We start from the raw sequence: 27,016 nt of genomic DNA on the forward strand, positions 1-27,016 counted from the left end.
GCCAGTTCTGCTGCTTACCTGGGAGAGGCAGGAAGGGTGTCGTAAAAGGAGGAGAAACAAACCCAACCACCCAGCCAGCCAAGGAAGGAGACCCAGGCAAGCCAAGAGAGCGACTGGGTGCGCAGGAGGCACGCCAGCCCTCTTGCTTTCCTCAGTCAGCTCAGCGTCAGCCTCCCTCACCCACGAGGTAAGAAGTGGTAGAGATGCTGCCTTTCTCTGTTCCTGTTTGCAATTACCTGCTGACCCACTTCGGCTCTCGGTGGGGCTATTTTTTTTCCCCCTCAAATTGCTGTCTCCCTCGCTTCCCCCTCCCCCCTGCTCCTCTCTGTAGTGATAGCCTGAGTTTCACAGATGGTTACAATATGTTTCAGCCATTTCACTGCAGTTTTGTTATGTTGTGTTTTGTTTTTTTTTTTTTTAAATCAGGAGGGGTTTGGGGTAAACTCTGGAAACAGACACGCCTGGTGTCGAAATGTTGTCCTGCCTATTTACGTAGCTGCCTGGAAATGCCTGTCAGCCAGGCCTGATCCTGCTCCCGCCCTGAATGGCTGTGCAAGCTCAAGGTGGTTTGTTGGCAGAAAGGCCCACACTCTCCTCTCCTCTCCTCTCCTCTCCTCTCCTCTCCTCTCCTCTCCTCTCCTCTCCTCTCCTCTCCTCTCCTCTCCTCTCCTCTCCTCTCCTCTCCTCTCCTCTCCTCTCCTCTCCTCTCCTCTCCTCTCCTCTCCTCTCCTCTCCTCTCCTCTCCTCTCCTCTCCTCTCCTCTCCTCTCCTCTCCTCTCCTCTCCTCTCCTCTCCTCTCCTCCCTTTTTTTCCCTCACCACAGTGCTGCCCCGGGGCTCTGTAGGACAGGTCCATGGACTTGCTGAGGCAGAGGTGACTGAAAAGTGTGAAGAACACAGGACTGTAGACCCCTTTTTGCACCAACCTACATGGCGTAGGTATGACATCACTGGGAGCAAGCCAGTACTTTTCTTTTCAATTAGGATAAAATTAGTATAAAACCCGCTCCCATTTCACACTGTAACTAATTGTTTCAGGATGCAGGTTTTGTAGGGTTACCATTGGCTGGGCAACAAAAACAGCAGAGCTGGGACTACTGATCCTTGACCACTACAGGGGCCACCAGACCAAAAATTCACATTTCCTGCAAGCCCTGGGTGAGTTCAAGGCCCTGACTGTCCATGCCCATGCCAGCTTGGGTGGGTAGCAATGCCCCACCACCACCAAGACAGGGCTGTGGACTTTGGTAACACCAAAATGGAGGTCCGGGGGTGCAGGCAGCAGGGCCGGTGCCCAGGTGAGCACTTTCCAATGCCACTGGCTGCGGGCAAGCATCTGCTGATTGTGCTGATGCCTGTGATGCCTCAGCCTCTGAGGAAGGGCTTGCTCTTGCTGAGCACTGGCAATATCTTGAAAAGTTCTGTTTGGTGTCTGTGTTTTTTTACAGGCCAGGTTTTCTTTTTGTCTTTCTAAGGCAGGAAACAAGACATGTACAATTACAGTGTTCAGGTCCGTCAAGTGCCCTTCACCCACAGCAGTGGCTTTTGAAGTTTGGGACACAGAGGGCACATGTCTGAAAGATATATAAGTTTCTGCACGTTTCATGAAAGCACATGAGTGAGGCTGTTCTCACGCCAGCTGAGGGAAACGTGTCAGGTCCCCCAGGCTTCCCCACGCCTCCCACATGCCCTGCAGCTCTCATGCTGCAGAACTGGGAGAGCAGTGAGAGATGGATACGTCAGCCCCACAAAATGCCAGAGTTTCTCCCTTATTAGGAGCTGGAGGCTCCAATGTAAGCTACAAGAAAGCAGGATGGGGAGATGTGAGACATGTCTGTTTGGATCCTGCTTGAGGGTGTTGCTCTTCTAGCTTCTTGCTACTTAATTGCCTAGCATTCCTCTCACGCGCTTATTGAAGTTTACACTAAAGAGGTAAAAAATACCAGGTCTGCACTACCTTTTGCCTGGTGAAGCAATATAGGAGCTACAAAAGAGAGTGTGATGATTTCCATGCAGGGAGGGTTGGAAGCATGCTGTCCTGTTCTGGTGTATGTAGACTTTCAAGCCACGGCTGCAAAAAATATATGAGCAACCATATAGTCAGTGTTGGAAGAGGAACATTGTTTTCATATTCTTTTTCTGCTTTTTTCCAGAAGTCATAAAAACAAACATTACCTGCCCTAGAGGGCTAAAAATCTGGGCTAGGAACGTGACACATTGCCTTAGTCTTCACTGTGGAGGGTACTCACGGGAGAGGGTAAGTGTTTCTGATGACAGCAGCCAAAATTTTTCATATTCTTCACGTTGAAGTGTGAAACTCTGGAGCTTGGATTTCCTTGGCTATATCTATTTAGATTATAGCCAAAATAGTTCCCACATTTGCACTTACTCTTCCTAAAATTATTTGTCTCTGGGTTTGGTTTTTAGGTTGTTTTTTTTTTGAGGAAAGTTGTATCTAGTGTTTCTGGAGAGAAAGATGCACTTCAGGCAAGTGTACTTACAGACTTAGGCTTACCTGACCCCACGGCAACAGCATTTGTTGCAATCAACATGCACATCCTCAAGGCAGCTTGAAAATTCTGCATCCACTTACTCCCATCCTGCAGATGGATATCATCAGCAGCAGGGAACTTAAAGGATTCAGCCAAAGTACACAGGAATCATTTGGAAATCAAGAAATTCCTTTGCATCCCCACCCTACGTGATCTCAGCTTTGCCTTGATCTATACGCATGCCATTTCAGAAATGCCATGACTGGTTAATAAAAAACTTTCCCTTCTGTGCTATGCACCAAGAAAGGTGAGGGTTTTTTTCTCATCCTAATATTTTCTTTTTTAACAATGTAGGCAAATATAACTTTGATTCAAAAGAACAAAGTTATTTTCCCCCTCCCTGGAAGTGATGGGAAGTGCAGCTGCTAGACTCAGCACTGCAGAGTCTCTCTTCTGTTTCTTCACAACAGAAGTTTTCTAATCAAAAGCAGATAGGTGGTTTGTGTGTCTTCTGGGACAGAGCATCCTGACAAGTCTTCATGCTGGGAAACAGATGAAATACCTGATGGATTTTGCAATCAATCAGCCTCAAGAAAACTGCACAGATGAACCTGATCCCAACACCCTTCCTCTCCCTCGCCAACCCCTTGCCTCCATTGGACATTTTTAAGGGAGTTTGACCTTCCAGCTTGGGTGCTCAGACCCATCTTTACCAACATGCAGAAGAATTTTTCTCCTTCATTAATGCTTTCCTTGGATCTTCCCAGGAGTAGCCATTGCCAGCAGCAGCAGGCAGTGAGCAGTAGGGCTGAGTGGACTCCCTTCTGGGTCCCAAACAGGAGCAGTGAAGAACCTCTCCAGATCTGTGAAGCCTCGCGAGGGATCTGGGATGGGGTTTCTTCCCAGGAGCTTGGGTCACTGATCACCTATGTGGGAATTCTATTAGCTGAATTAATGCTTATTACAGAAGTGGGTGTCTGAGCAGCATAAGGAAGAGGAGAAAGGGGTCTTTAAGGAGTTCCCTATACATTCTTGAGAGCAGCCTAGGCCTGGCTACTCTGTGCCTTTAGGAAGGGCCTCTTCATTTTATTACAAGGAGGAATATATGTAATAGCTCCTGCTGGTTATCAGTAATCTCCTGCATAGTCATAGGTGCAGGGGGGATATTGAATTCTCAAAGCTTTCTGGCAATATAATGATCTCTCTTGAAAGTACAGTGTCTTTGGAAACAAGATTGGGCATAATGTATGCTCCAGTTGTCTCTGTGCCAGAAAAGGGATCAGGCTACAGGTTTCTGGGGGTATTTCAATACGCTGAAGCATTCCTTTACTCTAATGCTTCAACACGGGAGACCTAAGTGAGTTATTTTTTCTGTCTTCTGCATAACCATACTTGCAGGATAAACTAACTATAAAAGTCAAAGGAAACCAAATGAAACTCTGCAGCTTGAGGCAACATAAAATACCAGGATAATGGGCTCAGTGTTGGGTCTTTTTCCAAATGCTGAGGATCTTCAGCAGAGCAGAAACAACGTCCTGAAGCACTGTTATAAGAGGAGGACGATTCTGAATCATCTGTAACATTCCCAGCAGTGTGGGGATTTTTCTTGGGAATTCCCATCCACATACCATTACCAGCACTGCTGAAAAGTGTTCAGCATGTCCTGGGGTTAAATTATCCTCGGGCCCATCTCTACAGACAGAGCTCTGCTGTTGTAACAGCTTCTCTCTCCAACCAGAGCTGCTGAGGGAGGAGGCTGAAGTCACTTTTCCTTCTTTTTAAGGATGTGTCTGTTTAACACCAAAGGCTTTGGACCCTCGGTGCCTCTTACCTCGGCCCCAGGGGTGCAGGAACTGCATTGGTATCAAAGCTCAGCTTTGGCTGCTCAGCTATCCTGCAGCAGGGTCTAAGAAAACCATATTTTAAGAAACCAGAAGCTTTTGCAGGAAAAAAACACAAGTGGTGGAATCAGACCTCTCTTTTGTCTGAGCAAATTGGTTTTGCTCAGATATTTGTAGTAGTTTTTGTGATGTTAGCTCGTGTTACACAGGAAGGAAATAAGGCTGTCATTTAAATATTAAGTTGATTTGAATGATAAAGAGGCATTTATCCTTTCAGAGGGAGAAACTAATAGGAAAGACATTTTTAAACAATTCTGAAATAAGCCATTTGAAGAGTTTGGTAGCTGATCACTTGCAATACAGTTTTAATAAAATCTTAATATCATATCACTCCTCCAAAAGACAAAGTAAATACACTAAACAAAAAGCCTGAAGAAAACAAGTCTGATTTTTTTCTGCCCCTGTTTCATTAGTTTTACACAATCTGTTCATGATTTCTTTCACAGATAGCCAGATGTTAGCAATGGAACTTAAAGGAAAAAAAAAACAAACAAAAAAAGCCAAAAAAACCAACTCTGGAGCTGTAGCCTCCAAAGGAATTTGGTAGCTTTGAAATACCACCTGACACCCAATCCAAAACCTGCTGAAGTCAATAGAGAGATTACTCCCTTTAGCTCTGGACCAAGTGCTTGGTTTCTCCACAGAAATCTTTTCTTCTTGTCACAGTGCTAAAGACTGTTGAACACAGAGGATCTGAATTCAAAGTGTTTTCTAGTGTTTTGATCTGACTACATAAGAGACAATCAAAGAAGTGTCTTCAGGCATTGCAAATTTGTTCCTGAAAAGCCATGCTCGGGTGCTAGGGATTACATCTAATGGGGTGGAATGACTGGACAACGTGCATTGCTAAAGAATTGGAGCTGCACCCTGGTACCTACAGCTGAGCTTGTGCTTCATGAACCCCAGGGAGAATTCTGCACAGAGAATCAGTTCACTGGAGATGCTCAATGCAGGGAATGACTTTGCAACATGATTTTTGCTACTCAAGACTGTGTCAGTCAATCTATGAGCAAACAAGCAAAGATACCCACAAGCCAAAACATGTCTGAGCAGGCACGTTGAGGCCAAATGATCCAAGGGTCAGGTTTACAAAGCTGTTGAGCTGAGCAAAAGGCAGATGCCTGGCAGGCAGCTTGATATCTAAACTTCTCTGGCTGTTCATTAGGTCTGGCCGGACTGCTTGGCAGCTTTACTCCCTGTATCATGTACACCTGACCTTGCACTGTACTGTCCTGGTGAGTCACCACCACAGGGCAGTCATGATCTAAACTGCCACCTGACCTAAGGTCCCAGCTAAATGACAAATTTGCTGCCACCACACAGGACAGCACGGCACAGGTCTCCTGTATGATCCTCTGCTGACTGTGAGAGCTCGAGGCTTTCCCTTTCCCATCACATTGGTTGTGACTGTCACAGCAGCGTGACTCAGCAAGCAGGGAATGGCACTAGTGACGTGGTGTGGAGGAAAAGGGAGGCAAACCACAGGGAGAGATGTGTGGTGGTGGTGAGCTGGCCTACGGGATTTCAAGCCTGGGTGCTTTTGTGGGAAGGAGCTAGTTTGGCACCAGACACAGAGCTCTCACACAGGGGGCTGCAGCTGTCAGAGCAGCAGAGTGTTCACCGTGTTGGTGCAACTAATAGCTGCTCCAAGGACTTGCCTATGTGGGAAAATGTGGCACTGTGACTATCCCACTGTAACTGTCCCAGGATAACTCTCCCTGTGGACGTGCTTATTACAACAGAGGATGTGTACTTTGCACATACAGTAAATCTTCTCTATAGATGTTTTTTAAGTTACACACTGAAGAAGTACTTACATTGCAGCCTAGTAGCAAAGCACAGCTTTTATCCTACTTCCCAGCAAATGTTAAACTTCCCAGAATTTTCCATGCCAGAGACACTGTCAGGGGGCATACATGTCATTTGATCTGATTAGCATGAATGTAAATCCTGACTCTTGCCCTAGCATGGGACATATCCTTTGCTTTTACAGGATCACTGTAGTAACCAGGGTAAAGGTCGGGGCACTGCTTTACACCTCTCTATGATCCTGTCCAATTGTTTTTAATATTATGGCCATTTTACTATGTACTTCATTTGACCTTTCTGTGAAAGGTACTGTGACTGCAGTTGGGAGAAAACTTTGGATCGCTCCTCAAACAGGTTGTGATTTTGACCTTCTTGATGAGGCTTTCAAGCCAGATTTTGTTGCCAAGAGTTGTCATTCCCTTTGTTTGAGTGCTTAGTCCATTCTTCTCTGATAACTCTCCTGCCTGGGATTTTAGCTTCTCCAATGTGATAAAAGAAACATGGCTGGGGAAGCAATTAGCACCAGGGTTGTTTCTCTAAACTTCATGGAGACAGATAAAATTTGCTGTGAGCAAACAAACCTACACCCCTGTACCAGAAAGTGTCTGCGTTTCCAGAAGCCCACTCAGCATCCACCCATCACTGCTGCTGTCATTCGGAGTGATGGTGGAGCAGTGAAATCCATCATAAGAGATCATTTGGCTGGACCAAATTTCTTACAGCACCCACAAAAGGAAGTGATGATTTTGATGCTTGAAGCCCAGACCAGTTCCAAAGGGAGAGAAAAAAACCAATCCAAACAGTAACAAATATATCTAAATTGTCTTTTTATTCTACATAATTTGAAATACCATCCGTGGTTTGATAAAATAAGCAGCAACACTTGGAAAGAATCTTTGGAGCTGAAATTACCCAGATAGGTGTGCAGTGAAGTTTAAATATGAGGCATCATTGTGAAGCTATTATTTGAAGGTCCAGAGTAATTGCAAGTGATTGTATTCCTTGGAATATGCCTGAGCCAAGCCTCCAGACCTAAGCAGCCTACCCTTTTGTCAGGTGCAGAAGTTACCTCTGAGAGACTCAGCTCATGTGCTTCTCCCTGCTCCAGTCTCAGCAGGAATGGTAAGTTCCAGAAATCCCATAAAAGCCTCTGCTTTGCGCAATGTGATTTCCAGAACTCTAACCAGCATTTCTTTTCCAGTCTCTGAAACAGAGTTATTTTGGGATTATTGCCTGTGTGAAACAGTACCATGTTCACAAGAGTACTTTCTCTTGTTTTGCAGTTTGCTGGAAAATCCTGGCCTTGCAGTAAGACAGCTGACTCTCATTTCCAGTGCAGCTACAAAACTTGGAAATGGCCTCCATGTCAGGTTAGTCCAACCTCTGTGCTAGCCATGCTCCAGCTAACCCTCTGCTTCGTTGCTTCACTAAAATTCATCCAGACCTTTCTTGCTGTTTTCTGTTTGTCTTTTAAAAAATATAAAGACACAGAGAATATAAAAAATACATATTGTTAGTCAGTATTCTTGGTCACTGAGTGGTGACTGGTGGTAGGCATTTGTACAGTTTCCCACCTACAGTATCTCTTCTCCCACTTTTTCAGGCACTTTTGTGGGTCGAAGCATACCAGTCGAAGTGGATGAATCCATGCCATGGTCCCCATTTCCTGAACATGTCTTGGAGAATCCTTTACAGCCTTCTGGAGAGGATATAGAGGATGAGGAGCCTCAGAGACAGTGTGACACTAGAGTTCCTCAGCCTGTGGCTAATCCATCAGCCCTCTGCAGAGCACCAGCATGTCACCAGTCAGCACTGTCTGTGGAGCCAGACAGCAGCTTGTGGTCAAAATATACCAATCCTGATGGCAATGGACACTCCTCTTCTCCCAGTGAATCAATAGCTGGAGTAGTATCCTCCAGGATGCATCTTGTAGCTATGGACAAATCAGGCATGCAGCCAAGATCACAGCTTTCAGCTGACACTGGGCATAACTCCAGTAAATCAGAGCAGAGCTCGTTTAACACTCCCAAGGACTCCCTGGAGGAGAGCAGCCAAGGGAGTTCACAGCAGCCCTCAGAAAACAGACCCCCAGCAGACCTGGGCACCATGGACACAGGGTGCAGCTCCGAGTCACAAGATATCATGGGCATCAGGCACCTTGAGCCCCCCTTACCACTGGTGTCTGTGCTGAACCCCCAGGATCGCCCAGGACCACTGATCTCCAGGGAGTTTTTTGGACCTGAGCATCAGCAGTGCCCTGTGTGCCAGCACTTGCCCCCTCCCAATGCCTCATCACAAGCCCATGGCTGTTTTGGGCATCGCTGCCCAGCAGAGCAGCACCCCCAGGGCCCATGTGAGTACCACCACTCAACCCACAGGAGGTTTTCTGGGTGTATCACAGCCATCGTTCACATCTCCTACTGTACTTAATGGCAATGCACAGCATGCAATTGTTAACATTTTTAAACCTCTATTTGACATCTATTTCCTATTTCGAGATTTTCAGGTTATGCAGCCTGACTCTCTGATGCAGAACCTTTGAGCCAGATAAAAAGTTAAAGAGCTCACAGTTACTCATCAGATGAAGGCTTATGATTTTGCCTAGAAAGTAGCCTTTGTCAGTCACGCTGAGCATACACAGCCTTCTCCCTGCTGTTATTTCATATTCTAGTCATTTCCTTCCTCCTTGCATCAGTTATGCAGCAGCCTCCTGTACAGACTTAATTCCTGTTGCTTTCATAGATTTCCTTGCCTTCACTTGGATCCCCAAAGTTGAGAATTTCCTGCCAGAACCAGGATGGGAGCTTACCCTTGATCTCTGTAAATAGTATCTCCCTGCATGATGACCAAACTCACCCATGTGTTTTATTTCTGTGTGAAAAGAACATGACATCCATCATCCTCATTTTTTTTTCTGTTGTCAGCTGAAATGAAAGCTCATTACTTAAAATGGAGCCCTCTCAGCTGCTGGTGATTGTATCACTGAACGCTGATGTGACTCCGTCAATATGGCTGTTTTGGCTCTTGGAGACTATGACACAGTTTACAGCCTGCTATTAATTAGTATTCCTTTTCGGTCTCTGAGATTTTTATCTGTTATGAAGTGAGCTTTGAACATTCAACAGCAATATCATTGTTTTAATATAATTCATATTGCATTAGACTCCAGAGACCCCAGCCCGTTTTGTGCTGGCTTTGTAATGAAAAGCTGTAGGCCTTTTCTGATAACCCTTTTTTTATATTTTTCCATGTTGACTCCATGGCATTTATATTACATCTGTCTGAGGAGTTTTGTTATTTCAGAAATGTGTTGTAATTAGGTATGAGAGAGAGAGTCAGAGTCCCAGTTTTCACCCCTGATCTTAAGACTTTGTAAAGGGCTGCAGACGGACTTTCAGAATTACTACAGCTAAACATTTGCAAAACATCCCTGGTTTTCTGTCTGCACCTTCTCCTTTCTGTTCAGCTTTAAGCAGACAAAGAGCTGGTTGCACAACACCCCTTGCTATTTACCTCCATTTACCTCCTCCACATGCGAACATCATGAGAAGTAGGACATTTACTGAATGAGGCCATTTTGTTTTAAAGCAGGAACTCTGAAAGGCTTCCTTTAGAAAAAATCACCAGCATTACAACCATATCCAGAGGGCAAAAAGAATAAAATAAACTCAGATGGCTGGAGCAGATTTGGTCTGGACCAAGAAGCTGGCAACTGTACTCCTGTTTCTCACACGCCCAGTACAGTGTAAATCACCTCCTGACAGCTCCTTGCTTTCAGATAATTGTTGGGCAGTGGCAACCCACAACAAAGCTCTGCAGTTTGTGTGTTGCAACATGCCTCTCCCAGGGAATGGCAATTGCCTGCATTGTGCCCATGGGCTCTAAACTGGCTCTGGACACCTGCTATGTGAGGTAAAACACTAAAACTGATTCTGAAGTCAAAGAAATCCTTGCAGCAATGCTGTGTGCCCAGGGACAATTATCTCAGGTATTTACATATGGGAGCTGTTGGTTTGTGTGGGCATGCACGTTTGGCAATGCTGTAGCATAGGATAGATCCAAAGGAAGCTGCTCAAACATTCTCCTAAAAACCTGTAAACCAAACTGAGTCTCCCAGAACTTTGACACCTTCCCTGGAGCTGATCATGAGGAACCCATGAGAAGACTATTTGACTTTCTATTTTGTTCTCCCAGCCTCTTTGACCCTGTCCTGTTGGAAATAGTTGAGGGGGGAAGCAGGGGTATCTCCTAAAACAATCTCAACAAATATGATATTGCTTAGTCACAGTTTCATCAGGAATCTCTTTGGAATTGTGGGGTTGTTTAAAGTATTGGCTCCTAGAACTGGACTATTTCATAAAATCTTTGTTTTCTTTCTTTTTTTATCCCACCTTCTTTAAAAAAAAAAAAAAAAAAAAAAAAAAAAAAAAAAAAAAAAGAATCCTCATGGCTGCTAGGAGAAAGAAAGCATGACTCCAAAATAGCTAAAACTATTTTAAAAAGCAATCTAGGGGGCAAAAAAAGAGTGTTTGAGTACTGCAGCTTTCAGAGCCAGCTCATAACACCATAATCATGCAGTGCTAATAAGCCCTGCCAGGCTGGACTTTGATCTACACACAGCAGCTTGAAAGTGCACAGAGCTGCTGCCTAATGAAAACTGCAAGCAGAAAGACTGAAAAAAAAAAATCATTTTCCCCGTTTGGGAAACAAACAGCTTACATTGCTTTCTCTTTCAGTCTATGCCAACAGTCCCACTGTACATTAGTTATTAAACAGCATTACATGTGCACAGCCAACAACAGTAAGGTTTTTTGGAATTGCTTGAGGGAAATTGTCATTTTAGGCTTCCCCTGCAGCCTCCTGGATGGCAACGGGAGCAGCAGCAACGCCTAAAAAGGTCACTAAGGCAGAACATCCATGGAGGGTGAAGTAACAAACCAAGAGATTTTTTTTTTCTCTTTTTTCATTTACAGTAATCGCAGTCTGTTTAGCTTTAGTGTTGCAAACTGATTTGTTCCAGGACTTTGCATCTGCTTTCATGAGAACGTTGGGATGATTCATTTTTCCAAGTTCTTGCCAAGAAGAAATAAAAAAAAACCAAACAAACCACAAACAAAGCAAAACCAACACTCCTCCCCCCCCCCAAGAAAAAACAAACAAAAAAACCAAACAGCAAAAAACAAACAATAAAAAAAACAATAAAAAACAAAAACAAACAAACAAAAAAAAAAACTAACACTGAGGCATAGTAAGTGCAGGGACAAAGCAGCCCTGAATGTTTAACTGTCAGTTGTCCCACCAGCCCAACCCAGGGTAGGGATTTGAACCATGATGTATGTGATTGGGAAAAAGGAAACTTCAGACTGTGAAACATTCCTTAATCCAGCTTCTTTCAGACCAAGATACCTGCAAATGCATCCAAACAGCTCAGTTCCCTAGACATAAAGGAGGACATGTCTGGAAAGGACAAAACACTGACAGAGGCAAAAATATATTGGCTGAAATTGTAACTGCTTCCTTTCTTTTCTCACCCTCCCAGATGGCAGAGTGCCTTACCAACATTTTGCACATGCATCACAACCACTTCCTCCTGTTCCTGGACCTTGCATGAGAGTTATCCGCCCAGCCCAGCAAGTCATCCCAAATTACTCAAACCTTCGTGCTCCCAAGGGTGCCGGGGACCGACCACCCCAGAGGACGTGCTCCTCCCCTGGTCCTCCTCGATTCCCGTAAGTACACCTCAGGGGGGGGTGGGTTGTTAACAGAGGAATCTCCTCTGATCTGTTTTTGTGGGCTTTCAACCAATAATTCTAAAGCCTTGTAATGTTAGCGTGCTCTGCCTGCAGGGGTACATGCAAGATGCTGGATAGTTTTCTTTATTTGCTATTTTACACCCAGCAGGGGACTGACCTTACCCTAAAGAACTTGAAAGCCTGATACCTGATATGTTGTTACAGTGCACCCTGAAATGGACGCATTAAGGAAGATGAATGCTTGAAGGTTAAAGGGATGAGGGGCTGAAAAATATTTCAGTCGAAACCTTAGAGCTCTCCTGCATGAGAGCAAAGGTCAATTCGGTGGCTTAATACAGCCTTCAGCTTCATGCTGTACCAGCCTGGGATGCCTCAATCATTGGCTTCCAGTGATTTCCTTCTTATCTCTTCTGCAGTGCAGAGAAAAAGGGAGAAAACTCATCTATAGCTGATATATCTTTACACTGCAGTTTGCAGCTTTTTCTATGATTTTTTAACGTAGTAATAACACACCACATGGCTAGCACTTTTCATCCAGGGATTTTTTTGACTGGTTTTCAAATATTAGTTTACCAGGCCTTATATCTCCTTCCTTATAAGTATGTCATTAACAAACGGGACACACTATCCATGCAGGATTTTCTCCAGGCTCAGCTACCTGAAGACAACCTGAGTCTTCAGGTTCTGAGGACATCTGAAATCAGACTACTTTTATTTAAGTGCCACAGTACATTTAGAGGTGCTAAACTTATCCCTGTTTGAAAATGTACACTGTGTGACATGATCTTGGCAGAAAACTAGCAGAGTAGGTGGAACAAAAGAGGGTGGGAGATTGATATCCTGCACTTCTCTGGCCTGTGAAAAGTTAGGGGCTGTGACACAAAAGGTAGAGCAAGATGAAGCAGTATCTGCAGCAGAGAAAATTCCACTAAAGAGTTTGTATCAAAATATAAAAATACTGAGGAATAATGGGTATCCTTTGCAGTAGAAAATTTTAAAAACAGACTCTTAATTTTTGGCATATTTGTTAGGCAAGGTGAAGTTTTGGAAAGGTCTGTAAATTAGCCACAGGGCATGTTTTTGGTGAGCTATTGATGAGGTGTCTCTTTTCTTGGTGCTTTCTTCTGCTGGAAGAAATTCAGAATATGCGGGGTCTGTCCTGCGGCTGCATCGCTGCTGTTTCCATGCTGATTCCAGGAATGGCAGTTACATGTTGGTAATATTTGCCTATACAGTATTTTGTAACAGAAAACATCTGTACAGAATGAATAAACCAAATCCTAATGTGACAACAGAAAACATGCTGTTACCAGCATGTCATCACTCATTTAAGGAAGGCAAAGGAAAAATAAGAGTGGGCTTGATTGACTAAACATCACTGCTGTGTGGGGAAGAGCTCTCAGAGAAACCCAACTCTCATCCAACAGATGCAACTCAGCAGATTAAAAGCCCATCTCACATAAAAACCTCTCTAGATTCCTCTTCCTATTACCTTAAATTGTGAAGCCAAAGTGTATCAGAACAAGAACTGCTAAGCTTCCTGAAGTCATCCCTTTCTGTCTGTTACAATAGAGAAGATATTAGATAAGGTTATTGCTGGTCTGGAGCACAGGTCTGTGACAAGAGAAAGCCTCGTTGGGTCTGCTGTTGCTGGCCAAGAAATTAACTTTGGTCCCTTTGACTAAACTTTGAATCTGGCCCAAAACTAGAGACCTTCCAAGCTGTGCCAGAGCTTGTGCTGTAGTGCCCTTGTAGCCTCATTTTTCCCAATGCCCACCTTGCACTGTGCCTCTGGTGCTGCACAGAAGTTCCTGAGAACGCCTGAGGTGCCATGAAACACCCTTTAGATAATGGGAAGAGGTTGCCCAAGTACCACCCTGCTCCCATACATGCATAACAACATCCATGACATGGTGTTATTTCTTGCTCTGAAACAATTTGCTTCTGCTAATTATAGAAAACTGAAAAGCTTTTGGCTGTGAGGTGCATTTACTACCTGTGGCTAACGTTGCTCCTGCAATAAACTGCTTCTTGTGGCAGACTGTCACCAAGGTATCCATTCAAAAAATGCTGGAATAACTAAGTAGAAACTCTGAGCCAAGCATTTCTACAAGAACTTCTCCGAACTAACATACAGATGAAGCTCTTACTGTGTTATTAAAAGGAAAAAAAAAATGTTAATTTTGCCTGAAGAGAAACAGGCTTTTAATCGTTGCTTGCTTTTCTTTGTAGAAACCAGCTATACAACCAGCTACCTAATGGTCAGCTGCCCCCCAAGGCATGTGGCCCGGATGAAGCATGCTGTTGTCCTGACAATTTTCCATCTCCAGCTGCTGTCCCAAGACCTTTCAGTAACCCTGCAGCCAGGGGAACGCTGAGAACCAGCAATCTGCCAGAGGAGTTGCGTAAGTTGTTAGCAAATTTGCCCTCTGCAAGATTTTACAGCATAGCCTGACAGCTTTAGGTGGGAAAGCTCTGGAGGGGAGAAGGCAGGGTGAATGACATTAAGGCACAAAGACAACAAGAAAAGAAAACACTGGGTGTCATCACATCTGTAGGGTGTGAGTGTTTGTGTTTGGTGGGATGGAATTAGCTCCTTGAATCTTAAAAACAAATTGTCATTAATTGCTTGTTATTTTGTTTACAAAAACTAAATACCTTTCAGATTGCTTTCACGACTTCTTGCAAAACAGGATGTCCCTTTGAGGGAGGAGGCATTGAAGCTTACAGTAAAAGACAAATAACAAGCAAAGCCCTAGGGATAAAGCATTTCTGCTTGTCCCAAACCACACAAATATATTGAGTCTCAACCTCAGTTTCTCCCTGACCTGGTGAGTGAAGAGGACTTTGGGCTTGGAGCCCACAGTGAGGGCTGAGGGCAGCACAGTTGCTGGCTGAAATGCTTCTCTTGCTGCCAGACATTGAAACTCCTTCACTCTTCAACCCTTATAGGAAAGTCAGGTTTCAGAAAACTGGCTTCCTTCTTAATGCTGTGCTGGCTAGCAGGTGAGATGTACTATTGTGAAAAACCCTCCACATCCCTCCCAAAGTTTTGATTTTTCCTTTATCCTTCATTATGTGCATCATCTTTCAAATTCAGAGAGTTGCATCTCTCTGGCCTGCAGGAGTGAGTTATGACACTGAATAACTGTCTCAGATAAAACCTGCTTTATCAGTTAGCGTGCCCCAGGTACAAGAGGTTTTGAATAAAATTGTGTTATTTGTGATGCATACACAGCTGGATTAGATTAGCTGGCTGGTTTGCCCTGACCTCCAAATTTATGGTTCTCTAGTTAGTAAGAAAACTCCCTCCATGATGGCAAGGGCAGCTGCAGAGATTGCTGCCATCAGTCACCCATCCTGCCCACACAGGGGGTTCATGCTGCTATAAGGTGAGGCAGCATGACATGCCTAAGGGTTCCTCTGGGTCTCAGTCAGATCAGTGAGGTCTGAGGGAAAGATGTGCTTGCTGAAGGTGGCACAGGCTCTGTGTGAGAGCCCAACCCCATGGATACCAAAGGGCTGGGAAAGAAGCAGCTCTGGCAGCAGGGAGAGGCAATAAGATCTTAAATCTAGATCAAAGGATTGAGCTCAACAGTGAGCTGCTGCACTACCTTGCATCCATTTTGTAAAGAATCCAAAGAGACAGAGGTGGGCAGAGCCCACAATACTGTGGAAAAGGAGGGCTGTGAAAGCAATGCCCATTCTGAATGGCATTATTTTAATGTAGCACATATTCATATGGACTCCCTCTTCTAGGTAAGGTCTTTATAACCTACTCGGTGGACACAGCAGTGGAGGTTATGAAATTTGTGAACTTCCTGCTAGTAAATGGATTCCAAACTGCTGTAAGTATTCTCTCTGGAGAAAATTACTTTCAACTAGGGGAGAAAAGATATTAAAAAAAAAAAAAAAAAAAAAGCAGTAGCAGTACACTGCCACTTAAATGTCCATTTAAATGTTTTTCTGATTATCATTGCATTTTGTAGGTTAAAGGCACAAATAGAATTAACTAGCCTTGGCTCTAAAAGTTGTAACTTAGATTATTTGCCATTTCATTTGCTTGTGTTTTAACTGAATTTTATGCTTTTAAATGTGTTTTAATAATGACCCTGGAAAATTTCATTTAGTGACACCATATGGGCAATAGTATGAGGTCTTGTGAGCTATTCCATTAGCATTGTCTCATAGTTGATCTGTAATATCAATATGAAAAAGGTCAATTTTCATGTTCATACCATCCCAGGTTCTTTTCTGCGATGCAATTACATCATTGGTTCTTCAGATATGAATACCTTCCTGGTAAAAAATTATCTCAGATCAGTGTATTTCACACAGCTTAATGAAACAGCCCATCTCATGGTTTCATTTGCTTTGTTACACTTTTAAAAGAGATTCTAAAATAACTGGCCTTTAAATTTCTGAGTCCTACTGCCTATTCCCATAAGCCATCCAGATTTTCACTTAACTTCTCGTAAGTTTGCTTCATGATAATGGCCCTCGCTAAGGGAACCATCCACAGAGGCTCTAGGATTCAGTGTTTATCAAAATCCTGAGTCTTATTTTCTTATTTCAAGAGCATATGCTATGTGACCCCTCAACCTTCACTCTTTGGCTTCAATTCAGGAAAGCATTTATGTGAGTGGCTATCATTAAACTGAATGAGGCTCAGTGGGGAGCTTTGCACACATTTATTTTCATGAATTGAAGATTTCTTTTTTTTTTTTTCCAGAGACTGCAATTACACCTCCCTCCAGCCATTCTCTACTAAAACCAATTCATAAGAAAGAGTAGAAGACTCGTTAATAGCACCCTTGCAGGACAAGCAATTCTTGGTGCCTGCTGCAAAATAATATATACAGCAAAATGGCCATGAAGCAGGGAAATAAATAAGTTTTCTACTTTAAAATAGGCAAAAAGAAAGACTTAAGAGCAGAACTTGCAAAAGTTAATACTTATTTCATTGGTCACAGTCACTGATTGCCAGTTTCTAGGCCTAGTGAGTGTTCAGGGAGGTGAGCAGTATTGATCCTATTCAGCCCTATGAAGTCCTCCATCTCTCTGCTGTTGCTCAAGTCTGGGCTACTGCACCCAGGATCAGTGACCTGTCCAACTTCCCACCACACACTCTGAAAATTTAGTTCAATACAAAGCTAAAACTCGACACTCGGTATAAACCTTGTAGCCACAAAATAGTGGACATTTGCAGCTATACAGATAGAGAAGGTCGGCAAGCAGCCACCTTCCTGAGGTGTTTAGAGAGGCAAAAAAAGCCAGTTTGCACATTTTGAGTATATAACATTCTCTATCAGTGGCTGTTTCCTGTCCCAGTGAGCACAGATGCCTGGGAGTTGGGAACTGACAGGGCAGGGTGGCTGCTTGGCTGTCTGGCTGAGCAGAAGCCTAGAGGTGTGCCTGCAGCATCTCTCACCCACCTGCCTGGGATGCCCATCCAGCCTGGCTCTAGGCTGCAGGGGAAGGGGAGATGTTATGCATGCACATGTATGTGTGATGTTGCTTTCCTGAGGGAATTAGGCATGCAAGTTAGAAACTAGGGAAAAGAGCCTTATCAGTGCCACCAAATAGGGAGGACGGGCAAAAGGATGCTTAACACAGACTTTAATTCTCTTGCAGATTGATATATTTGAGGATACAGTACGAGGTATTGACATCATTAAGTGGATGGAGCGCTACCTAGGTGATGTATGTAAAGGCAACTTAACTTTGTTCATGGCAGAGGTGACCTGAGGAAAATGGTTGAGTTGTTCTAATAACAACAGGTGCAGAATCAAAATACAAGACCCTTCCATCTTCTTCCCTGCCCCTATGGAAATGGCAGACACCTTGCAGTGAGAGCACAGGCAAATCTCACTTGCTTCTGCATCTTATGGTCCCAAAGCTCTTTCTTAAAGAAATGAAGTGCTAATCCTAGCATTCTGACAACTTTCACTGCTGGCTGTTACATTCAGCCTCCAGCTGCCATTGGACAAGTCATTGTGCCATCTCATTTTTAAGTAGTGGTGTTTAGCTATCCCAGACTGCATGGTGGCTAATGTTCGTCCTGTTTCTCATCTGTATTCTGTTAGTCAAATTATTTGCTCTCCTTTCTTTGTATATATCTTAGCAATAAAATAGAGATTCATATTGGTGCCAGTGCAGTCCCCTGCAGTAGCAACTTCCTCTGAAGTTCAGAGGAGCGGTGAATGCACTTCTCCTTTAGGACCAAGCCAAGTGGTTCCATTATTATCAGTACAGCTGGACACAAACTGGTGATTCTGTTGCCAGAAACATTGTACCATGACAGAGCTCCCTTTGATCTGTCCTTTGCTCAGTAGCCACCAGGCTTCTGATCTACTCTGGGCAGATCTCTACAGCATGGTAACAGAACGACAAAGTGCTGGGCTCTCCCTGTCCTCAGCAAGGAAGCTCAACCATCTGACACAAGATTACCTTCAGGTTTCCTGAAGGTGTCTGCCTTAGCTCAAGTGCACTACCACAGAAGCATGGGTACTTACTTCTGCATGCAGAACCAGCCTGGGGCTTCTTCTGGAGCAGTGCAGTCATGCCTTTTGGGGCTTTCATCAGGACAAAGGGCTTGGGCTCACCATGGGTAATAGAGTTACTGCAACTAGAAGCCGGGGTGAATTTGCTTTTGCTGAGAACATCATTATCATTGAAAATACATGTGGCAGATTTTTGGACTCCTGCACAGTCATTTGAAGACACCAGCATGTGCAGAGAGCAATTCCTTGCCTCTACATGAGGATCCTTCTCTGCCTGCCCGCCCTGGAAATGTCTGTTTTCTTCCACTGACTGCAGAGGCAGTTTCTAACTTCAAAACCTCTATAAGTATGAGGAAGAAAGGACTGCTTAGACACAAGCAGGGGGGTGTGTGCAACCAGCCATGTCTCTGCAAACCCTCAACATCTGTAAGTGCTTACATGCATGTCAGGCACAAGCAAAGGTAATTCTGGAGTATGTTAAGTCAGTGTAAGGGATAATGGCTCCTTACCATATTTGACCCTGTGGTGGGGCAAATTCCCTTGATATTACACAGAAGGAAAGAGTTAATTAGGTGCTAGGCTGACTATGAGCCACAGACTAGGAAGCCTTACACAGCCTGATGTGGCAGGGATGAAAGACAGGCACTAAGTAAACACAAGTAGGAGGCTTTCATCTGGTGAGCCTCTTCACTGTCCCACCATTAAGGAGGAAAGGCATTTCCCAGATATGAAGGATGGCCCCTGTGTGGAAACCTGAGCTCAGTGCAGTGTTGGGATTAAAAAGGTCACTGGCAGGAGCTGGGCTGTCCTAGCAAGGCAAAGAGCATTGCCTTTGGCTCACTGCATCAAGGTGTGAGAGAGATTTTTAGGTACCCCCTGAACCTGCCCAGGCCATTCCCAAAAGCCCATCTCTCTGCACACCTCACTGCCACTTCTGTTGCTGAGAGCCCTAGCTGTAGCTTCCATAGACAGCTGCCTTTAGTAGCTTTCTGTATAAAAAGCCAAAGATGGTTACAGAGATGCACTTTTACATAAGCTGTTGGAAAACATTTAAGTCTGAATTTGATGATAAAATTTTTCTGTGTATGTACATAGACACTCCACACTGATAAAAAGTAGCTTTTTATTACAGGGATTCCAACTGTAAACTGGTAGCTGCTAATACATCTCTTGACATTTAGAGTTTCTATATTATGAGATCTCGAGAAAGAACAAGGAGAATGAGAGTACAAGTTTTCCTGTGTTTCCTGCCAGAATGAATGAGACCCTCTTGTGTTTGCCAAGAACATAAAGATCACTTAAAACACAAACTGGCAGATTTCCGATCTGCCTCTACCAAACACGCTGTGTTTCCCAAATTCATAAAAGTGCTTTTCTCCTTAACAGAAGACGGTGATGATAATCATAGCAATCAGTCCAAAATACAAACAGGATGTGGAAGGGGCTGAATCCCAGCTGGACAGGGATGAACATGGCTTACATACTAAATACATCCACAGGATGGTAAGCAAGGACGTGCATTTGCTGTTTTACAAAGACTCTGTCTCTTCTTCTCAAAAGACAAATCTGTCTCCAAATGGCAGGTTCTTTGCTTTGTTTTCCCTAATCCCCATAGTTAAACACCCCCCTTTGGAATTCATTAATCCTCCCTCTCATCAGCTCCGTATGCTCATTAACATCTGCTAAGAGGTTCAAGGAAGAAAAATCCTATTAAACATGCTCATCTTATTCCTCCATATTCTTTATTGTTCTATATGGTTTTCACTCCCTCACCTTCTCAAGCCCTTGTTGCCCAGTCACATAGCCCTGAGCCCAATCTTACCAAACACTGCCTGACCTTCCTTGCTGCAAACCAGCCCCTATCACTTAGCCCATCCAGTCTTTTTTTTTCAGGAAGCAGTAAAACCAGCAGAAAGGCCAGAGCTGCACAGGGGGGCTCCTGGGGGAAAGGGGACCAGTGGGGGTCACAGTCACCCCTATCTGCAGTCTGTCAGAGGACAGACATTTAGCCCAGAAAAGCTTGCAGAGCCATGAAACTCGTTCTCTTGACCTCAGTTCACAGTTGGCTGCTATTCTCACCCTCTAAGCTTTCTGATCACCCAGCTTGATCCAGCAGTCAAGACTTCTCAGAAGCTGTCACCATCAGATGAGCTTTCAGCAGTACTTTGCTGTCCTTACCACCCTCAGGATGCCTGTGCCTGGGGACACAGGGGACAGGCTGGGTCCCAGCTCAGGCACAGAGCTGGGACAGAGGAAACAGGCTAGGGACTAGCTTGGAGCTGGCCTTCAGCTGAAGTCTTTCATCCCAGTGGAGACTGAACAGGAGCCTCAGTCAAGTCAAATTTTGTTGGTTCTAGGTGGATTTTATGGGACTGCAACTGCAGCTAAACCCACAATTATTTCACATGAGAGAACTAAATACCCAAGAATCACTGACATATATGTCCTGTATCCTTTCTGTAGTAATGAAGAATCAGATTAAGTGGCCAGACAAAATGATATTGAGTCCACCAGCAATAAACCAAATCATTTAATGGAAGAGCAGTTTAAGTAAGCAACGTGTTATTACACATATGATTTAGATGCATGTGAAAACAAATTATTATGGCACTACAATAAATCTGGCAATTTGTTCTATTCTAGATGCAGATTGAGTTTATACAACAAGGAAGTATGAACTTCAGATTCATCCCTGTGCTTTTTCCAAATGCCAGAAAGGTAACATACTTATATGTATATATATTTGTCATGCGATTAGGCCCATACTATTTTGATCACAATGCACTAGATGAAATCTTAAAACCCAAACCCTCAATTTCTTGGTTCTTAATATCCCACTAGTAATATCCCAAAGCTACATTTTACATGAAAAGTTTGTAGTTTTATGTACATACAAATAAAAAACTTTTCATCTGCATTATCAGTGCATAGATGAATGCATAACTAAAACTTAGTGTCTTGAGCACTGAAAGAATTAAATGCAGAGAGACAATCTATCCAGCAAGCATGCTTTTCATATTAATGCTTTTATAATTTTATCCAGATGTAATGCCAGTGAGTGAGATAGGAGAGATTTATGAGTGATGTGAAGTGAGGATCTGGGAAAGGGTCAGTTGAGAATATAAAAATAAAGAGGATAATAAAGTACAAGGCCTTTGCCTGAACTTTGATAGGCCCATCAAAGGCAAACTTTAAGTTTTTTTAGGACGTGCAATTTCATCTGCCCTCTGTATTGGTTTTGAAGATTCATTTGAGAATAAGAACTAAATAATGCAACAGATTCCTTTACCCTTCTTCCTCACACTGAGAGAATCTCTTAGATTTTTACAAGTTAAACAGCTTCCTTTAGAGTTGAGAAATTGCATTCTTTCCCAGACTTAAGAATGGATATATTGGATTTGTGATTACACTTCATCACTAAATGCTGTGTGCACTATTGAACAGCTGCCGTGTTACCCCTAGGTACAGCTGCATTTTGGAAAATATTAAAAGATTCTTTATTTTGGTGCCCAAATTTTTGAACATAAGTCCTCATATAAACAATGCTACTAATATTTGTAAGGCTGTGAAATCCCACAGCACTTGCATATTTGAATGTGATCAAGCTCTTTATTTAGGCACAGACTTAATATAAGCTCAGAAATTTGAAAATATGTCCCTGGGTTTGTAAAAAACGTGTGGTCCTTTGGAATGAATAGTACCTCTGGTATTTCATGTCATTCAGGTCCCTTCTGAATTATCTCAGTCTGGTACTTGCCTTAAGTGTGAAAAGCTGGGAGGCAGCACTGGTAGGATCTGGGCAGACCAAAGGCATGGAACTGCTCAGCATTTTCAGTCAGTCATCTCAGCTTGATCTGGGGGGAAAGGGCAGGACTGCTCCTAACACTGGGGATTCCTTGAGCACCTGCCAGGCACCAAGACCATACAGCCTACAGCCTTGTGGCACCTCAAGGGCTGCAGAGAGAAGTGGACCTGCAGGCAGTAAAGCCACCTTTGGGCCTTATGGCAGATGCAAAAACAACAAACTGAGGGTAATTTTGACTGAATCAGAAAACTATTCAGTATACAGCAGTGGCTGTTTCAGACAGTGATCTGTAAGGACTTTCCAGGGTTAGTTTGTTCAGCTGCTCTTATCAAAGCATCAGGCTCCAGGCAGACTTCCTGCCCATCCTCTGTAGCCCACAACACCCTTCAGTTCTTCCAGAGGTGCCTTTCTCATCTAAATCATGCACACCAGCATTTTCTGTTGCCGATAAGCTTTGCTCTCTTTCTTCACACATTCCTTTGGTACATCATCTACCTTTATCTAACTAGTTAATGATAATGTAACTGAGAACATCACGGGTGGAAGGAGAGCACCAGAGCCTGAACAAGTTGGAACAATGAAGTCTGTGGGCAGTCAGAGGAGATGAGGTACCTGAGAAACGCCACGTGTGTACAATTGGGTGATGTCAGCAGGCAAATTATTTTCATTTTGTCTTTTTTATACCATCCTTTGCATGTTCAAGCACTATTGTAGCAGTGGAAAAGAGCAGGGGATCAAGGTTTAGAAGGTTTAATTTTGAGACATGGCTATTAGTAATGAGCTAATCTCATATGAAGCACACCATAAAGCACTGCTGGTATGGGAAACTTAGTCAACCTCTAACAGGAAAGAATCTGTTTGATCCAAAGAGTGTTCATTAGGAAGTTAAATAATGAGGGGGAAAAGCACAATGTGCAGTTAAGGTAGAACTGGCATTTTCAGCTCCCCATCACACACTGCTGAATGAAACCTGAGTCTTGCTGGTTCAAGGCTTTCATCGAGCCAGTCCACAGAAATGTGTCCTCCTCATCTGGTCACCCAGGGACTGAAACATTAAGCCATGATTGCCCCACACTGCCCCACAGACTTCCTTTGGCAGAGCAGGGGCATCCAGAGGGGTGAGGTGAGCAGGGCTGGTGTCAGGGTAGCCAGGGAAGCTCAAACCAAGTTCCACCAACACAGCAGTGAACACACAGCCCTGCACTGATACACTCGGCCCTCTTCCTAACACTTTGATCCTCGGAGTTACCAGTTTCTTTATGGCACAGAGAGAATTTCCTCTCAGCTGACACATACACAGATGAATAACAAAAAACTAAAAGAGCAATAACCATTTTCCCATTATTCCCACTGGCATTGACAGCTGGTGTCACGTAGCAAGGAAAAGGCCCCTTCTCGCTTTTTCTGCTCACCTTCTGGATCAGAATAGCAGCTATAGTTACCCCTTACCCCTACACACCTCCCCTAAGTTAAAATTATTGCCAGAGTTGATTAGTGTGCAGGTGCTTTTTGCACCAAGTTCATTATGGAGGACATTAAATGAAATTGGCTGCAGGAGCAGTTCTGGAAGAAAGGCACAGAGCCTGCCTCTAGATGTATGGTGTCTCTCTCATTATAGTCCCACTTGCTGGTTTCTTACCTACTATACACTTCTCACTAATTTCCATCTTTTCAAGCTTAACTCGTGATTTCCCAAGTGGACCTACATCAAATGCTTTGCTGAAGTCCAGACTAGTTCTACTGCATTTCCTTCCTGCAAAAAATAACTCTTATCAAAAACAGGGAGAGGGCTCATTTGGTAAAATTGTGCAGTATTTTATCACATCTCCTCCTAAGGCTTTTAACAAGATTTAGTAAAGAAACATATTTTAAGTAATACGGGTGTGCATGTGCATGCAAACATAGTTATCTTTCTTTCTCCAAGTAACATTTGAAACCCTTGCTCAATTTCAAACAGCTTTGTTAAAAGAGTAAAGTTCACTAAGATTAAAATCCAGTCCTGTGCAAAAAGAGCCTGGCAGGTGGATACAAGAAATCTTATTTGTCCTCCTACCAAAGTGAATGTTGCAGGGTCTGACTCTTCTTGGCAGTGGGGTGTCCACCTGAAAGAGCAACATTTTAAAACCTCCACTTTGGGGGAGAGCCTTCTTTTGGACAATGGAGAAAGCAGAAAGCCAGGCTTGCTAGAAAACCTCTGCCAGTCACCAGGCTGCTTGTTCAGAAGCCCGTGTGAGGTCAGACTAATGGATCAGTAGGTGCCCAGGTCACTTAACTCCCTCTTATGTGTGAATCATGTAGATCTGACAAAGTGGTCACACCAATTAACACAAATAACTTCCCTAAGCAGTGGAAACTATGCTTGGCTCCTAGAGCCAGGAAAAGACAGCCAATTTGAGAAGTATGAGGCTTGGGAATTAAAGATTTGAGCTGCGGTTCTGTTATTTGCTGGCAGGCAGGACATGGGCTGCTCATGCCAGGGTATCCCCTGGTGAGATGCCAGAGCCATGGTGCATGCCAGCAGCTTTTTGCTCTGTCCTCTTGGAGATGGCTTGACAGGGACTGTGCTACTCCTAACAGGGGCCACCTTGGGGGGAAAAAAAATAGGTCCCGGGAGGAAATACTGGATGTCTTAACTGTTTGTGTTGCTTACCTGCTATCTCACTTTGGCTGTGTTCTGGTGTCTCCAACAACACTTCTCTAAAAATCAAACTCCATCTCCACACTGGTCATGAGCTAGTTTTGGTTAAGGATCACTCTTTGACCCTCTTTTAGTTAGTGATATTAATATATCCCTTCACCCTTACACATCCAGGCTGTCCACATGGAAGCCTCCTAAGGTTGTGGAGACATGGGGAACAAGAGGTCTGAGCAGGCTTCTCTCCATGAGCCCTCTGTCATTGTCCAGGGCCGTGTCAGTCCCATCTTCATTATGCCAATGGGCATTAGACAACCTCTCTGAAAGGCTGCACTTCTCCCAGATGGTGGGAAGTGGTGGAGGTTTGACCCTCCTAACCTGGAGATTCATTAGCCTCTCACCCAGCTCAGCATCAGCCTCAGCCTCCTGCTTTGAAGGTGCCCAGGAGACACCATACTCAGAGAAGAAAGGTGCAGGGGGAGGGGGAAGAATGCTACCAGGATGAAAAATGCTCCCCAGTGGTCCTGCCCTTTCCTTGTTGATTCTCATCTCAAGGTTGAACATGTTGTGTGGATCCTTTAGCAGCTACTAAAGTGGCAGCCTTTCCCTGGTGGGCCACTGAAATAACTCCCTTGTCTTTTCAGTGTTTGTTTTCACAAGCCTTTAGATGCCAGTCACTGAGATCAGAATCTCTTTGAAATGTGGTGAAATTAGCCAATGTGATGGCAGAAAACAAAGAGAGACAGGCAAGCTGTGAGATAACACCAAGTTCATATATTTAGGAACCCAAATACAGTTCTGAAGCCAAGTTACAATTTCTTGTTGTTACAGGAAGTGCCTAGAAGAGACAAAATGAAATCTTGTTTGGCAGGCTCTGATGGAATCTGCAAGGTTCTGGTAAAGATTCCAGAGGATTTATAGGATTTCACCTTTTTTTTTTTTTTTTTTTTTTTTTCTTTCTTGTTTTCAGGAACATGTGCCTACCTGGCTGCAGAACACTCACATTTATAACTGGCCAAAGAATAAGAAGAACATCCTTTTGAGGTTACTGAGGGAGGAGGAGTACGTTGCTCCTCCAATAGGACCTTTACCAACCCTCCAGGTTGTGCCGCTATGAATGTTATTACTTAAAGTGCAGGACAAGCAGTTGTTAAAGGGTTGTTCTTGGCAGGGGGCCAACCCTCTTCCAGATGGCTCTTTTTGATGACAGAAGACACTCTATCTGCTGAAGGAATTGGTTGTCTTGGGTAACTCAGGCTCGGTTTGTTCTCTGCCATGTTAAACATGCATTCCTGAAGCTGATGGGGCAGAACTCCTTTTCTCTAGATTTTCAAATCAGCTGCAAATTGAAAGAATGCCCAGTTTTACTGTAACATCTGTTTTTAACATATTTCCTTATTAGTCAATATAGGAAAAAAATACCAGAAATAATGATGCAATAAGTGTAAAATAAAAATTACATCTTCCTTTTTGCTCAGGGTTTCTTTAAAGATGTTCTTGCCTTGTATAGCATTATTGAATAGCTGATTTGTACATACACTATTAAATCTATTTGCCTTTTGTAAGGCAACCTTATGTATTGCATCAGCTTTTATTATTGCTTGGAACAACAGAGAAACTGTATCTGCTGGGTAATGCAAGTTTTCCTTAGCCTGTCTTCCATAAAGACACTGTCTTCAATTAGAGAACTCTCAGATCTGAATTCTCTGGAATTCCATTTCCTTTCAGCTCAGCCCCTAACACCTTTATTGTGGTGCAGCAAGAGTCCACAAAAGGAGAGCTAAACGCATGGCTGCACGTGTGCTGTCAGTACTCTGGAACACTGCAGTATTTTTAATAGCAGGCCTTCAGCTTCCTTCCCACTCTTCATCCCTTATTTAAAACAAAGCATGTCAAAGAACAGCTGGCAAAAAAAATTGCTGGAAAGCCAGCAATTGTTAAGAGAAGTAACATTGACCCCTAAAACTTGTGTGCAGTATGGAACACTAAAATAATCAAAGATGTTGGAAAGCTATGGGGTGCTGGCAGCCAGGACAGCTCAACAACATCACATCTGCTAAAACTTGAACTTTTTTTTTTTTTACAGAGCACATAAATACAACTTTGATGAGGGTTCATA

The 27,016-nt window shown here is 43.7% G+C and overlaps 1 protein-coding gene across 5 annotated transcripts; it reads left to right on the forward strand.

Annotated features, from left to right (window-relative positions):
* Nucleotides 1–20: 20 nt before the first annotated feature.
* On the forward strand, nt 21–26,472 carry TRAF3IP2 (TRAF3 interacting protein 2). Of its 5 annotated transcripts, XM_071741146.1 has the most exons (13): nt 32–187; nt 427–563; nt 2,153–2,256; nt 7,485–7,571; nt 7,805–8,554; nt 11,741–11,930; nt 13,089–13,166; nt 14,187–14,359; nt 15,714–15,802; nt 17,589–17,657; nt 19,844–19,960; nt 21,101–21,175; nt 25,868–26,472. In XM_071741146.1, exons 4-13 carry the CDS (start codon nt 7,556–7,558, stop codon nt 26,012–26,014), a joined length of 1,704 nt encoding a protein of 567 aa, XP_071597247.1. In that variant the 5' UTR covers nt 32–187; nt 427–563; nt 2,153–2,256; nt 7,485–7,555; the 3' UTR covers nt 26,015–26,472. The 5 variants fall into 5 exon arrangements, with proteins under 5 accessions (XP_071597251.1, XP_071597248.1, XP_071597249.1 ...); XM_071741150.1 differs by lacking the exon at nt 21,101–21,175 and having other exon boundaries at nt 21–187; XM_071741147.1 differs by lacking the exon at nt 427–563 and having other exon boundaries at nt 30–187.
* Nucleotides 26,473–27,016: the final 544 nt, after the last annotated feature.

The sequence above is a fragment of the Heliangelus exortis genome, chromosome 3 (genome assembly GCF_036169615.1).
Source record: "Heliangelus exortis chromosome 3, bHelExo1.hap1, whole genome shotgun sequence".
In the NCBI taxonomy this organism is placed as follows: Eukaryota; Metazoa; Chordata; class Aves; order Apodiformes; family Trochilidae; genus Heliangelus; species Heliangelus exortis.